We start from the raw sequence: 14,177 nt of genomic DNA on the forward strand, positions 1-14,177 counted from the left end.
TGCCCAGTTAGACCAGATTTTGTTTGAGAGATAATTCTCTTTGTGTTGGGGAGAGGTTTCATGATCTAGATTCATTATATATCTGAAAAATCTATCAAATCAATTTGAAAGTGGCAAATGGCTTAAATGAAAGCGCAATTTTATTTTCTATTGTCCTTTAGCAAGCTTACGCTGGGATTGTTCAAAGCTGCATTAAACGTTTAATGTTTGTGAAACTCAAGAGGATTTTTAAGATGCACCCAAATGACTCTTACAGGATAAGTGTGTAACAAGCTGTGAACACTGACTGGTGCTTTTCCACTGGTAAAACCGAGTGCCAGTCATGTGCCAAGATGCATAAATTGTTGCTCAACTCTCATTAAAGGAGCCATTCTAGGGAGGGAGGGGATGGGGAGAGTACATTCACTGTGAGGCACCCTTCCCAATAAGCACAGTTACAATAAACCAATAGAAAGTTTACTGTGTCAGAGGAGACTTTAAGTTTGCTGGTCATAAACCAGCTTGCCAGAGACCTGCCATGTTGAGTCTCCTGTCCATCGGTGGGTCGGTCTGGCTCCTGTTGTCAGGTTGAGTGGAGATGTACCACTCCTGGATACCAATTTTAGCGATCAGATTTAGACAAAAGTTCAGTATTTGTAGAGTTTATGGATGAAAAAGTAATAATTACTATATTTTGATCATAAATGCATTCTGCTGTGTGTAGTATTGCATATTGTATGGCTTTACGTTGAGATTATGCAGCAGCAGTTCCCTGAGAGGAGAGGAGGGGACCTGAACCCCAGTGAGAGTCAGCATCTTCAGGAGAGGAGGAGATCTGAACCCCAGTGAGAGTCAGCACCTTCCGGTGAGTTGGGGACCTGAACCCCAGTGAGAGTCAGCAGCTTCAGGAGAGGAGGGGAGAAAATTGTGGAGGGAAGGGAAGAAGAGATTATGCTTCATTTAAAAGTTCCAAGGAAGATTCATCCAAAGGTTGGGATAAGTTGATCAGCTTGGCCAGATAGTTACATGTGCTGTGTAACAGACTCTCTCCTGACGTTTCTTTATTTCAGGTCCCTGAAGCTGTATCACCAGAGGCTTCTGTTGAGGTGTCTCTGTGCCTGGCACCGCTCTGTCCAACAGCGTTACGCTGTGGCTATATGTTTGCAGGAATGTCAGTTGCTGAGGAAGGGGCTGCAGGCACTGCACTGGGCTGTACAGCTCACCCAGATACAGGAGGAATTTCTGGAGAGAAGTCAGTGCTCACGGCTCCTGGCTCATTGCTTTAACCGAGTGAGTACACACAGGGTTAAAAATGTGACAGCCCTCACACGCAGAATCTTATTCCCAGTTTGAAAAAAAGGATAGCTCTAATTTTCTTAGTTAGCACGTTCTTGTCTTCCCAAGGCCACTTCCTGCTCTTCTGACGGTCACTTCCTTCTCTTCCCGTAGCCACTTCCATCTCCCCATGGCCACCTCTTGCCATAAGGCCCCCTTCAGCTGAGTGCAGGGGAGAGAGATGCTGATTTTGGGCAGAGATTCTGTCTCCCATCCTCACTTTGCCGCTCCCGTGGTCACACACTATTATGTCTTCTCTGGCTCACCTACTTCCAACTAACTAAACTGCTAAGATCATCATTCAGGAGGAAAGGCAATTTTGGAAAACATATTGCAAAGGATATCGGGGGAATGAATAGAGATTGCTGTGATATGTTTGGGTAGCAGGAAATGTATTGCGTAAAATCACATGAATTAGTCGCATTGTAATGTCCACAAAAAGCAGGACAAATCCAATCCAGCCAATTACCACCCCATCAGTCTACTCTCAATCATCAGCAAAGTGATGGAAGATGTCGGCGACAGTGCTATCAAGCGGCACTTACTCACCAATAACCTGCTCACCGATGCTCAGTTTGGGTTCCACCAGGACCACTCGGCTCCAGACCTCATTACAGCCTTGGTCCAAACATGGACAAAAGAGCTGAATTCCAGAGGTGAGGTGAGAGTGACTGCCCACTTGACATCAAGGCAGCATTTGACCGAGTGTGGCACCAAGGAGCCGTAGTAAAATTGAAGTCAATGGGAATCGGGGAAAACTCTCCAGTGATTGGAGTCATACCTAGCACAAAGGAAGATGGTAGTGGTTATTGGAGGCCAATCATCTCAGCCCCAGGATATTGCTGCAGGAGTTCCTCAAGGCAGTGTCCTAGGCCCAACCATCTTCAGCTGCTTCATAAATGACCTTCCCTCCATCATAAGGTCAGAAATGGGGATGTTCGCAGATGATTGCACAGTGTTCAGTTCCATTCGCAACCCCTCAGATAATGAAGCAGTCTGAGCCCGCATGCAGCAAGACCTGGACAACATCCAGGCTTGGGCTTATAAGTGGCAAGTAACATTCGCGCCAGACAAGGACCATCTTCAACAAGAGAGTCTAACCACCTCCCCTTGACATTCAACGGCATTATCATCGCTGAATCCCCCACCATCAACATCCTGGGGGTCACCATTGACCAGCCATATAAATACTGTGGCTACAAGAGCAAGTCAGAGGCTGGGTATTCTGCGGCGAGTGACTCACCTCCTGACTCCCCAAAGCCTTTCCACCATCTACAAGGCACAAGTCAGGAGTGAGATGGAATACTCTCCACTTGCCTGGATGAGTGCAGCTCCAAAAACACTCAAGAAGCTCGACACCATCCAGAACAAAGCAGCCCGCTTGATTGGCATCCCATCCACCACCCTAAACATTCACTCCCTTCACAGTGGTTGCAGTGTATACCATCCACAGGATGCACTGCAGCAACTCGCCAAGGCTTCTTCAACAGCACCTCCCAAACCCGCGACTTCTGCCACCTAGAAGGACAAGAGCAGCAGGCACATGGGAACACCACCACCTGCACGTTCCCCTCCAAGTCACACACCATCCCGACTTGGAAATATATCGCCGTTCCTTCATGGTCGCTGGGTCAAAATCCTGGAACTCCCTTCCTAACAGCACTGTGGGAGAACCTTCACCACACGGACTGCAGCGGTTCAAGAAGGCGGCTCACCACCACCTTCTCAAGGGCAATTAGGGATGGGCAATAAATACTGGCCTCGCCAGCGACGCCCACATCCCATGAACGAATAATTTAAAAAAAAAAGCTGCTGTGGTGACTCAGATCAGCTGGGCAGACTCCAAGACCTCAGGAACACAAGCTGCACCCCAAACTTTGTGGGTCAAATAAACCATCATGGTGCAGTTTATGCACAGGATTTTGTGGTATGAATATCAAGTGGGGCCCCTTAAGGATGGGATGGTGTGGGATGGGGAACAGTGCAATTTTGATTAGTTAATAATTATTCCTGATGGCTTTTGTGGATGGTGAGAAAAGAAAAAACTGCTCGCTATGAATATTACTGATAACAGTTTAGCTCAGCAGTTGCAAACTAGTTATTATTTCCTTACAAGGAGCAGGGTAAACTTACCAACTGGTGGAAAAATATATGCTGCACTACTGTTATTTACTTGTTCATTTACAGTTAATAAATGTGTTTGGCAATTAAATCCCAAGTCAAATCCTATTTACTCTGCCGGCCGCTGAAGACAAGGATTATGTGAAAACAGAGGATAAAACTCGTAGCTGAGATCATCTGCACAGGGTTTTCTGTTTGTTCCCTGGGCAGCTACAAATTTACCTGGATATCTGAGCAAGTGAAAACATTTTCTAAGACATAGAGAGTTAGGACTCACCTGTGAGAGTAATTTGAACCACAAAAGCCAAAAATATCTGGAATTTAAAAACAGAGTAAAGAAACCCCAAGAATGTGTTAGTCACAATGGAGTTATGTTTACTGCTCCTTTCCTGCACTTTTAAAAATTTGAAATAAAAACTTTAGAGGATATTCTCTCTTGAAAAAAACTTTGTGAAGATGGTTATGTTGTGAATTTTCTCCCCTGCACCCAGTGGAGAGATGCAGCCAGCACCAGACAGTGTCAGCTGGTGGCTGAAGCTCCAAACACAGGTGGTGAATCCTGTGGTATTCACCTGGAGAAGTCGGTCACACTGCAGCTGATTGGGACTAAAACTTACAGACCCTGGAGGAAACAACACGAGGGCGCACAATCCCTGAGCTTGGCCAGTTTGCACAGCCAGTAAGTGTGAACATTGATACTACAATAGTGTAAGACAGATGATGTACTTTATACTCACACAAGGGTGCTACAATTGACCTCATGCCTCAGGGCGTGGAATTGATTCTGGCATCTTCCTGCCTGTAGAGCTCAGTACCACATCACGCATTACCAGTACCCACAAGATCATCGTGGGATGCTGCATTTAAATCTGAGATGTATTTTGCCGTTGACCCATTGTAGCAGGCTGTGTACTGAGTGTGTGAAATCTTGTAGGACACTAGCTGCATGATTTCATAGTTAGAAACTAAGCTGAAATTCACAAATATATTGGTGTTAAGAGGTGGTGCAGGTTTGAAGGTGAATTGTGAATGTAGCCGAAGAATATGAGATATGTAAATAATATAGAACCAGCTGGTGCTGCTCAACAGATGACCCTTCTCCCTCACGCAGTGTAGGTGTAGTAGTAATCAGTTCTGATTATAAACTGCTTTAAACTGTGACCCCCAGTAGGGAAAGGACTCCTTGATTTTTGTTCTCATCCATCTCACATTTGATGAATGGTCTTTTTGTGGCTTTAGGGTATGAGCTTGTAGCTCTGATACTGATGGGTTCATGCACTTGATGCAATGTATACAGCTCTCTGTAGGAGCCTTTTCTCTGTGCTATGCCTGTTAACCCAGTTTGTTCCCCACAGTATCTATTTGAGTCTGTGTTGGTCATGCACTTTGTGCTGTCTGTACCTTTTGACAGTGAGTGCAGCCTAAATCTGACACTCAGATGTTTAAAGGTGCAGGGGTTGGAGCCGGCTTGCAGGTAGATGCTGCTGTCATAGGTCAGGTTCAACAAACAAAGGAGACAGATGGAGACCATGCCTGGAGAGTTCTACAGCGTGGCCTGGGGCAGGTTCTGACCCATCACCTATTTGTTGCTTGGAAGGAGATTGTTGGAATAGAGCAGAAGGAAAGGTTCAGCGTTAGCTTTCCATGCAAGTGTGCTATAAACACTGGCGCTTGAGCAAATAGCATCTCCCTGCTTTTTAAAATCATGTTCTAGGCCCAGTTTAGATTCCTATCCCCATGATTCTGAGGCTGTGAGGCCGAGAGAGTATACCACTCGCAGGCCTATCAGTGCTGGCTTTGTGAGCTGCTGAGTTGTTCCCTTCCCTGTGGGGAAGAGGGTCTCACTTCCACTCTGCACCCTCTTCAAGCCCTTGTTTGAAATAAGAGCTCAGATTGTGGGGAACAGCAGCAGGAACTTGTGCCCCAACACTGGGGTCCCGGCTCTCAGATGATCACCAAGGCCTAGAAATTGTACTGTGCAAATATTAGCATGGGAACATTTTCATATGAAATTCCTTGGTCCACTATTTTAAAAGTCACCACTGCTTCGTAAGCTGATGTTCACACAGTGCAATTTCAAGGCCTCAGTATTTAATCTCCATTCTCCTTCCGAGAGAGGTGGAGAGACGGACATTCAGAGTTATACAAGTGTAGCCAATGGGGTAAGTCGAGGTGTGTCTGGTTAGTCGTCACCACGGCAGTTAGCAGCAAGCAGTTACATTAATGTGCAGCCTGCAGCAGCATGGCATGTTACTGATGACTCTGTGAATGATGGAAACCCTTCCCGCTTGTGGCATTATATGTGGCCTTTACAGACGAGTGACTGTTATGTAAATGTTTCAGTTCCATTTGAATGTCTGGGGCCAGGTTTTAAAGCCACATTTGACAGTGTTTTCTAATTAACGATTGCTGATCGGTGTCTGTTTTCAGGTGTCAGGTGTGTACTTGCTGTGATCAATTGTCATCTCGACTGAAGACCCAAGTGTTTCAGAAATGGACGCAGAGAACGAAGGCAAAAAGAATTAAAAGGAAAGCACGGGAAAGGTGGTCCCAGGAGTGTATCAGGTACCGAGTCCCCCAGGCCCCTACCTCACCCATCCACGGTAATATTATCTCGACACTAGAGTTGATCATGGGCCTACGCAAGAACATGTGGTCATCACATCCCAACAAAACTTCGCCCCTATGATACTTGCATCACTCCAATTCACCTGATACTTGCATCACTCCAATTCACCTGTATGATACTTACATCACTCCAATTCACCTGTATGATACTTGCATCACTCCAATTCACCTGATACTTGCATCACTCCAATTCACATGTATGATACTTGCATCACTCCAATTCACCTGCATGATACTTGCATCACTCCAATTCACCTGTATGATACTTGCATCACTCCAATTCACCTGTATGATACTTGCATCACTCCAATTCACCTGTATGATACTTGCATCACTCCAATTCACATGTATGATACTTGCATCACTCCAATTCACCTGTATGATACTTGCATCACTCCAATTCACCTGATACTTGCATCACTCCAATTCACCTGTATGATACTTGCATCACTCCAATTCACCTGATACTTGCATCACTCCAATTCACCTGTATGATACTTGCATCACTCCAATTCACCTGCATGATACTTGCATCACTCCAATTCACCTGCATGATACTTGCATCACTCCAATTCACCTGCATGATACTTGCATCACTCCAATTCACCTGCATGATACTTGCATCACTCCAATTCATATTTATGCATCGCAAGCGGACCAAGCAACAATTGACACAGTGGACAGTGGTGTCTTCAGCACATCTGCTGCATTCAGTGGTATGACCATGTCACTAATAGTCCAACCCCAAAGTGTCACAAATGCCAAAAGGCATTAATCGCTGTTTGAATTCGTGGCCAGGCTCGATCACATGACACCTCCAGGGCACTGAGAGCCTGTCCTCCAAACACCTGGAATCGTCCCTCGGACAGCCAAGACGCAACTAGCTCTCGACCCAGAATATCGGGATCTTCTTTGCCATGAGGAGAGCTGAGACCCGTTGGAGATGGAGATGTACGATCTACCAAGCAACGTTCGGAAGAAGCCTCTTACAGTGACTGAATGAATAAATGAGAGTCCTGTACATCTCATTTTAAGGGTTAGAAAGAAAAACCGTGAAAATTGGAAACCTAAAATAAAAGCTGAAGATGCTCAGCAAGTCCGTCAGCATTGGGAGAAAAAAGATATGTTAACGTTTTGGGGGAGGGGGCCTTTTGCTGATAAAAGGTTTCAGATCTTGACTGACCTGCTCTGTAATTCCAGCATTTTCTGGTTTGTTCCATGGCCAGGTCTGGCCCATGGTTTCTCTGACCCTATCTGCCATCTATTCCTTGATGCTGGATTTTCTTATGGCTTGGCCCAGCCTATTACATTAGTGACCTAAACTCTTTCGCAGAAACAAAGTTATCCAAACTCCTGCTTTCCTGGTGCAGATATTAGTAGTTGTACTTTTATGGGGCTTTAAAAAGGTTATTGTAAATAAAACCTTCCAGCAAACCTGTTGTTTATATCAGAGACAAATAACAAGGAGGTTAAGAGAAAACTATTGGACCGATGTGTTTTTCTGGATCACCAACCACCCTCTTCAAAAGTATTGCAAAAAGTGATGAATATTGACCTTTTCCCATAAAGTAAACCAGAAGCACTGCCCAGAAAGTATTTCCATGCTCTGGTAAAACCCTTGATCATCACAGACAGGCCTGCAGTCACCAGAATGTGATGGTGTTAAAGAGATTGACTTTTTGTATCTTGGCCCAGTATGATGGCACGCTGGTTGTAAAGAGTCAGTGATTTCTGGAATGCCCGATTGAAGCCATAATTCTTCAGTATTCTCCTTATCCCCTTTGCGGGAAGGCAGCTATGGATTGGCTTCAGGCTTTAAGTAGTAAGAGACTGGGAGAGCTGTCTCTGAGCCCACAGGGTGAGAGGGATAGGCACATACAGGCAGGTGAGATTAGTATCCTCAGAGTGCGATGATGCTTGATGAGGTTTTTAAACAGTTGCTGAAGTCTCCTTATTGTGAGAGTGAAGTTTTTCCTCAGTGCTGGCCACTTATGGATGGCTTTCTGTCATCCCTAACAGTTACTCTTGAGGCTTGCACAAGCTGCGTGTACAACAGAAGTACAGCATCTGGTGGGGAGGAGGAGGCTGTGGGCAATGCTTAATGCTCAGCATCTTCACAGCAAGGGAAGACTAGTGATCCATGCACTGTTCGCGGGAGACCACTGCAGACAGCTGCAACTGTAAGTGTTTCTGTGCTCAGAAGGGAAGAACTCAACAAGACCAGAATGGTTCCTTTTCATTTTTACTGTAGCAGTGCAGTGAGTTATAATACTCAAGAATTATTGATTGAGTGTATTAATATTTTTCCTAGTTTTTCCTCTTGTAGATGCTCCCATCCCTGAAGACTTCCTTTCCGGAGAAGGAGCAGGTGAGGTGAGATCCATTCTAGCTCCGTGATGGCATTTACTCTACTGAAGAAAAACACATGCAAAGTTTGAGATATGATGAACTGGATCACAGCTGTCCAGTGCTCAGTGTGTAAAAGCAGCTCCCTCATGTAGAATTGATCCATATAGGCCAGTAGGTTCCAGATTCCATCCCCAGACTGAGCTGAATTAACTGATCTCAGCTGGACAGCATTAGGAATCCTACAACTGACCTCAGCTTCCATGGACTAGGAAAGGGGAAACACTCAGTCAGAGCATCAGCTTCTGATCACTATCCAGTGATTCCTGCTGGAAAGCCCACTTGTGTGGACATCGGGTGTAGGACGGATTAGGCTCAGCTGTGATGGTCAGTTGGCCTTTTGGCACTCATAGGCTCACCTGAAGAATGGCACTTAGGGAAGTATCAGAGGACAACCAGCACCCAAGGAACCAAACAGTCAGCGTTTCAGGAGAGATGGGGAGGGCAATACAAAAAAAAAGACTGTGAGCCTTCTCTAAACCTCATCCTGGACATTACAAGTCCTTGTCTGAGATTGTGGTATTCTAGAGAGCAGAAGGAGGCCTGGAGATGGTGATCTCAGCATTTGGTGACTCCTCTAAAGTCTATTACTGTGTGTAATTGTCCCTCAGTGTGGAGTGTGGCGCACTGTATGAGGTGAGACTCAGTGTTTGTATTAATTACCTGGCGTTTATGTGAAGTTTCTGTGATGTGATAAAATGCCAAGTAATTTTTTTTATCGTTAAATGTTGTCAGGGGTTGTTGTCCTTGTCTCGCTATAGCACTGACCTTTACTTATGTGTTTCTGTTCCCAGGGGTTGCTTTGATGCATGGACACTGTTTGTTGGACAAAAGGTTGCCTGCCAACGCATCCTAGAGAAGAGCCACACTGACAATCTGCAGAGTTGCTTCCTGCAGTGGCGCACAATGTTGCAGCTAAAACGTGGAGAGGAAGTGACCGTCTTGCACCTTTTCCAACTGTGCCACACACGAACACAGCAGCAAATTACGGGTTTGGACATAAGAAAAGGTCACTCGTCCATTTGTACCTCATCACTAGCCATGTCAGAAATGTGCAGATTTGCTTATTTCATTTCAATTAGAGTTTAGACAGAGGCTTCTGAATGAGAGATCAAGGCTCTTCTTCGAATAGTACATTGGAATCTTTTACATCCACCTGAGAGGACCGACAGGGCCTCGGTTTAATGTCTCATCTGAAAGGCGGCACCTCCGACAGTGCAGCACTCCCTCAGTACTGCCCCTCCGACAGTGCAGCATTCCCTCAGTACTGCCCCTCCGACAGTGCAGCACTCCCTCGGTCCTGCACTGAAGTGTTAACCTAGATTATATGCTCAAGTCTCTGGAGTTTCCAGTTTCCTTGACCAAACTATACAAAGGGGGCTTTTTCCTAGCACTCCCTCAGTACTGCCCCTCCGACAGCGCAGCACTCCCTCAGTACTGCCCCTCCGACAGGGCAGCGCTCCCTCAGTACTGACCCTCCGACAGTGCAGCACTCCCTCAGTACTGACCCTCCGACAGTGCAGCACTCCCTCGGTCCTGCACTGGAGTGTTAACCTAGATTATATGCTCAAGTCTCTGGAGTTTCCAGTTTCCTTGACCAAACTATACAAAGGGGGCTTTTTCCTAGGTTTGCTGTTTTAAATTGCTGATGGCTGCATTGATGTGATAGCAATCTGAACGAACTGATTGCTCATTGTGAATGTAGCGAACAGGCCCCTGTATCAACAGAATTTTTAGAAACAGGAATAGGCCAACAAGCCTGTCTCTTTTAGATGGATCGACCCCATATAGCCACCTCCTCACCTTTTCTCAGTACGTCACTGCCCCGAGGGTAACGTGTTCAAAAATGCAACAAACTGTCGCTACTAATCTGCAGCTTAATTTGCGTATTCAATCCGTAAATCCTTGAGTGCATTCAGAATAAGAACACAAGAACATAAGAAATAGGAGCAGCAATAGGCCATACGGCCCCTCGAGCCTGCTCCACCATTCAATCAGATCACGGCTAATCTTCGACCTCATTTCCACTTTCACGCCTGATCCCCATATCCCTAGATTCCCCTAGAGTCCAAAAATCTATCAATCTCAGTCTTGAATATTCTCAATGACTCAGCATCCACAGCTCTCGGGTAGAGAATTCCAAAGATTCACAACCCTCTGAGTGAAGAAATTTTTCCTCATCTCAGTCCCAAATAGGCAAACCCTTATCCTGCCACTATGCCCCCTAGTTCTAGACTCTCCAGCCAGGGGAAGCAGCCTCTCTGCATCTACCCAGTCAAGCCCTCTAAGATTGTGTTTTGAAGAATGGCATGTTGCACTGGGGAAGGAGCCAAGCTCCCTGCAGTGGAGAGCAGAGGAAGATTCTCTCTACTCCGCCCCCCCCCCTCAACCCCCTCCCCAAAGTGGTCACAGCCTGGCTAGAATAGAGGAGCTGATCTCACACAAATGTAAATTCAGGGTCTTAGTTCTTTCATTCAAACTGGGCTTACTTTCTATGTGTCTCTGTTTAGCTCTGGGCTGTCGGAATCATGGGGAGGATGATGACTACACCCAGGATGGAGCAAGTGAGATTTACATCCAAGTGGAGGATGTCCAGCTATCTTGGAGGGAGCCCCAATCACTGGACGGCATTTGGCCTGACCAGACACTGCAGCGAACGTTCCAGGACTGGAGAGAGATTTACAAACTGCAGCTGGCTAAGTATGATCTGGGGGTATTAAGGTGCCGGGGTGGGTTGGGTTAGGCCAGGCCGGGGGAGGGTGGGGGCTGGGGGTGGGATGCCAGGGCAAACTTTATCTGGACACAGAGAGCTCAGGTAGGTGGTCAAGGCTGAGTTCGGGAGTCCGGTCACCAAAAAGCAAGATGGTTTTCAGGAGTTTCTGTACGTATTTTGGACTGAATTGGTGTTCTTGTATCCAGTGAGTTTTACAGGATCCCGACATGGAGCCAATTGCAGGATGCTCTAAAACCCTGGCCTGAGGAATCTTTCCAACTACATCTGCAGGGATTCAGCAAACATCTGCCTCAGCGGGATTGCACAGCCACATTAACGGGTACAAAGGAGTCATCCGACACTAACTGCAGCTCACCTGAACAGGTAGATGGAGAATACATGCTTGAGACCCCCGCCTGTGATATTTACCCAACAGATCGAGCAAATAATGTCCAGGCGGAGAAGTCCGAGGCTCCTGGGTAAAAAAAAAATCACCTCCTACACGTTCTGAAAATGTTTGTGTTTCTGTCATCAGTTGAAAAGTTTGTTATCCCAGTAGTTCAGCAATTACAGGTGTAAAATGGCACCTAAGCTTCCAATATAATGGGCATTGAGCATGCCCGCTATATTGGATCGGGCTACTCTGTAAGCGTCCAGAATGCGCGCCAGAAGTATTCAAAGTGGAAATTAAAATTACATGATAAACTCGCCCAGCAACTCGTGGCAGGAAAGACCCTTCAGCGCTATTTAAAGGGCTCATCCACTGTCCTTTCCCCATTCGGCCCATTGCACTTGTACTCTCTCTCTGAAAGAGCTCGCCCATTGGTCCCATTCCCCTGTCCATTCTCTATTGCCTTTTAAATTTTTCTTTTCTAAAGGTGACTGTTTAATCACACTGCAGCACAATCTAAATCCCGATATCACTGAAATACCTGTTTTGTGCAGTGAATGCAGGTTAGCCCTCTGCTTGTTTGGAGGTGGTGGCCTTTCTAACACTGCTGTATTCTTGGTTGATGTTCAGTTTTGCATCATGCCATGTAAAGTAAAATGAAAATCCAAACACAAAGGCTGTAACCAATTATTTGTGACATTTACTTGTAGGGGATTGTGCTGCAACTGGACAGGTTACATGAAGCAAGACCAGCAGACAGACCTAAGCTAGAGACAGCAGGAAAGTGGCTTCAGCGCAAAATAGAGAAGCACTTGGTTGAACAGCATCTGCTGTTCTGGGCTGCGCGATTGCGACAGGTGCGGCGAGTGGAGCGATATCGCCAACGGTCCCTGCTGGCACGGTACGCGAGTGTTGGTATCGGTATTCCGCTATCTGCTGGCTGAACGCTTCTTTCTTGTTAGTTTTTATTTTATTTTCCCCCCATCTCTCCTGAAGATGCTGACCTTCACTGGAGTTCAGGTCCCCTCCTCTCCTGAAGGTGCTGACTCTCCCCGGGGTTCAGGTCCCCTCCTCTCCTGAAGGTGCTGACTCTCCCCGGGGTTCAGGTCCCCCCCTCTCCTGAAGGTGCTGACTCTCCCCGGGGTTCAGGTCCCCCCCCTCTCCTGAAGGTGCTGACTCTCCCTGGGGTTCAGGTCCCCTCCTCTCCTGAAGGTGCTGACTCTCACTGGGGTTCAGGTCCCCCCCTCTCCTGAAGGTGCTGACTCTCACTGGGGTTCAGGTCCCCCCCTCTCCTGAAGGTGCTGACTCTCACTGGGGTTCAGGTCCCCCCCTCTCCTGAAGGTGCTGACTCTCACTGGGGTTCAGGTCCCCTCCTCTCCTGAAGGTGCTGACTCTCACTGGGGTTCAGGTCCCCTCCTCTCCTGAAGGTGCTGACTCTCACTGGGGTTCAGGTCCCCTCCTAACCTGAAGGTGCTGACTCTCACTGGGGTTCAGGTCCCCTCCTAACCTGAAGGTGCTGACTCTCACTGGGGTTCAGGTCCCCTCCTAACCTGAAGGTGCTGACTCTCACTGGGTTTCAGGTCCTCCTGTACCTGAACCTGTACCTATACCTATATCTGTAGGTACAGGTACAGGTTCAGTGTTGATAACATTTATATGGAAGATTAAATAAGAATCTTTGTGTAATTTTCTTCCTCTAGAGTGTTTCTGAGTTGGAGCAAGTGGAGGCAGGGTCGTCAGAGGTGTCGAGAGTTGGTTGAAGGGTTTTCTTTCAGCCGGCAGTGTCGAGCTGTGCTGACCCTTTGGAAAATGCGGTTACTACAAAAACTGGAAGCTGACAGAAGATCCAGTGAGAAATCGGGTCAGAAAATTCAAAAGGCCATGTCCCAGTGGCACACACATTCGAGGAGTGAGTGTCAGAACAGTAGGTGCTGGGGCAGGGCTGGTGGTTACACCTGATCAAACGATGCATCAATATTACAAGCAAGCGAAGTACATCTTTTATCACCTGCTGTGTTACCTAGGTAGGCTGGTTAACACCTGCTGTTACCTGGGTAGACTGGTTATCACCAAATATATTACCTGGGTAGACTGGTTAACACCTGCTGTGTTACCTGGGTAGACTGGTTATCACCTGCTGTTACCTGAGTAGACCAATATTACCGATCAATCCTCCAGACTATATCCATGTGAGTAAAGTTGTTTGAAAAATCCAGTGACTGAGTTCTAAAGTTTGGCATCTGTAAGTAGCCCCTCAGCACAGTCCCTCCGCTCATCCCTCCGCGCAGCCCCTCCGCTCGACCCCTCCGCGCAGCCCCTCCGCTCGACCCCTCCGCGCAGCCCCTCCGCTCGACCCCTCCGCGCAGCCCCTCCGCTCGACCCCTCCGCGCAGCCCCTCCGCTCGACCCCTCCGCGCAGCCCCTCCGCTCGACCCCTCCGCTCGACCCCGCCGCACAGTCCATCCGCTCGACCCTTCCGCACAGTCCATCCGCTCGACCCCTCCGCGCAGCCCCTCCGCTCGACCCTTCCGCACAGTCCATCCGCTCGACCCCTCCGCACAGTCCATCCGCTCGACCCCTCCGCGCAGCCCCTCCGCTCGACCCT

General features: G+C 47.4%; 1 protein-coding gene across 3 annotated transcripts in view; it reads left to right on the plus strand.

Annotated features, from left to right (window-relative positions):
* The window catches only part of LOC137300895 (uncharacterized), a 51,058-nt gene that overhangs the window by 22,500 nt on the left and 14,381 nt on the right, over nt 1-14,177 (plus strand). For all 3 annotated transcript variants that reach the window (XM_067970151.1, XM_067970150.1, XM_067970149.1), the window contains exons 4-11: nt 1,050-1,269; nt 3,927-4,114; nt 5,866-6,000; nt 9,264-9,478; nt 10,980-11,169; nt 11,389-11,566; nt 12,284-12,474; nt 13,274-13,482. In XM_067970151.1, coding sequence (XP_067826252.1) covers nt 1,050-1,269; nt 3,927-4,114; nt 5,866-6,000; nt 9,264-9,478; nt 10,980-11,169; nt 11,389-11,566; nt 12,284-12,474; nt 13,274-13,482 — 1,526 coding nt within the window. The remainder of the gene's footprint in view (nt 1-1,049; nt 1,270-3,926; nt 4,115-5,865; nt 6,001-9,263; nt 9,479-10,979; nt 11,170-11,388; nt 11,567-12,283; nt 12,475-13,273; nt 13,483-14,177) is intronic.

This window comes from Heptranchias perlo, chromosome 32 (genome assembly GCF_035084215.1).
Source record: "Heptranchias perlo isolate sHepPer1 chromosome 32, sHepPer1.hap1, whole genome shotgun sequence".
Classification (NCBI taxonomy): Eukaryota; Metazoa; Chordata; class Chondrichthyes; order Hexanchiformes; family Hexanchidae; genus Heptranchias; species Heptranchias perlo.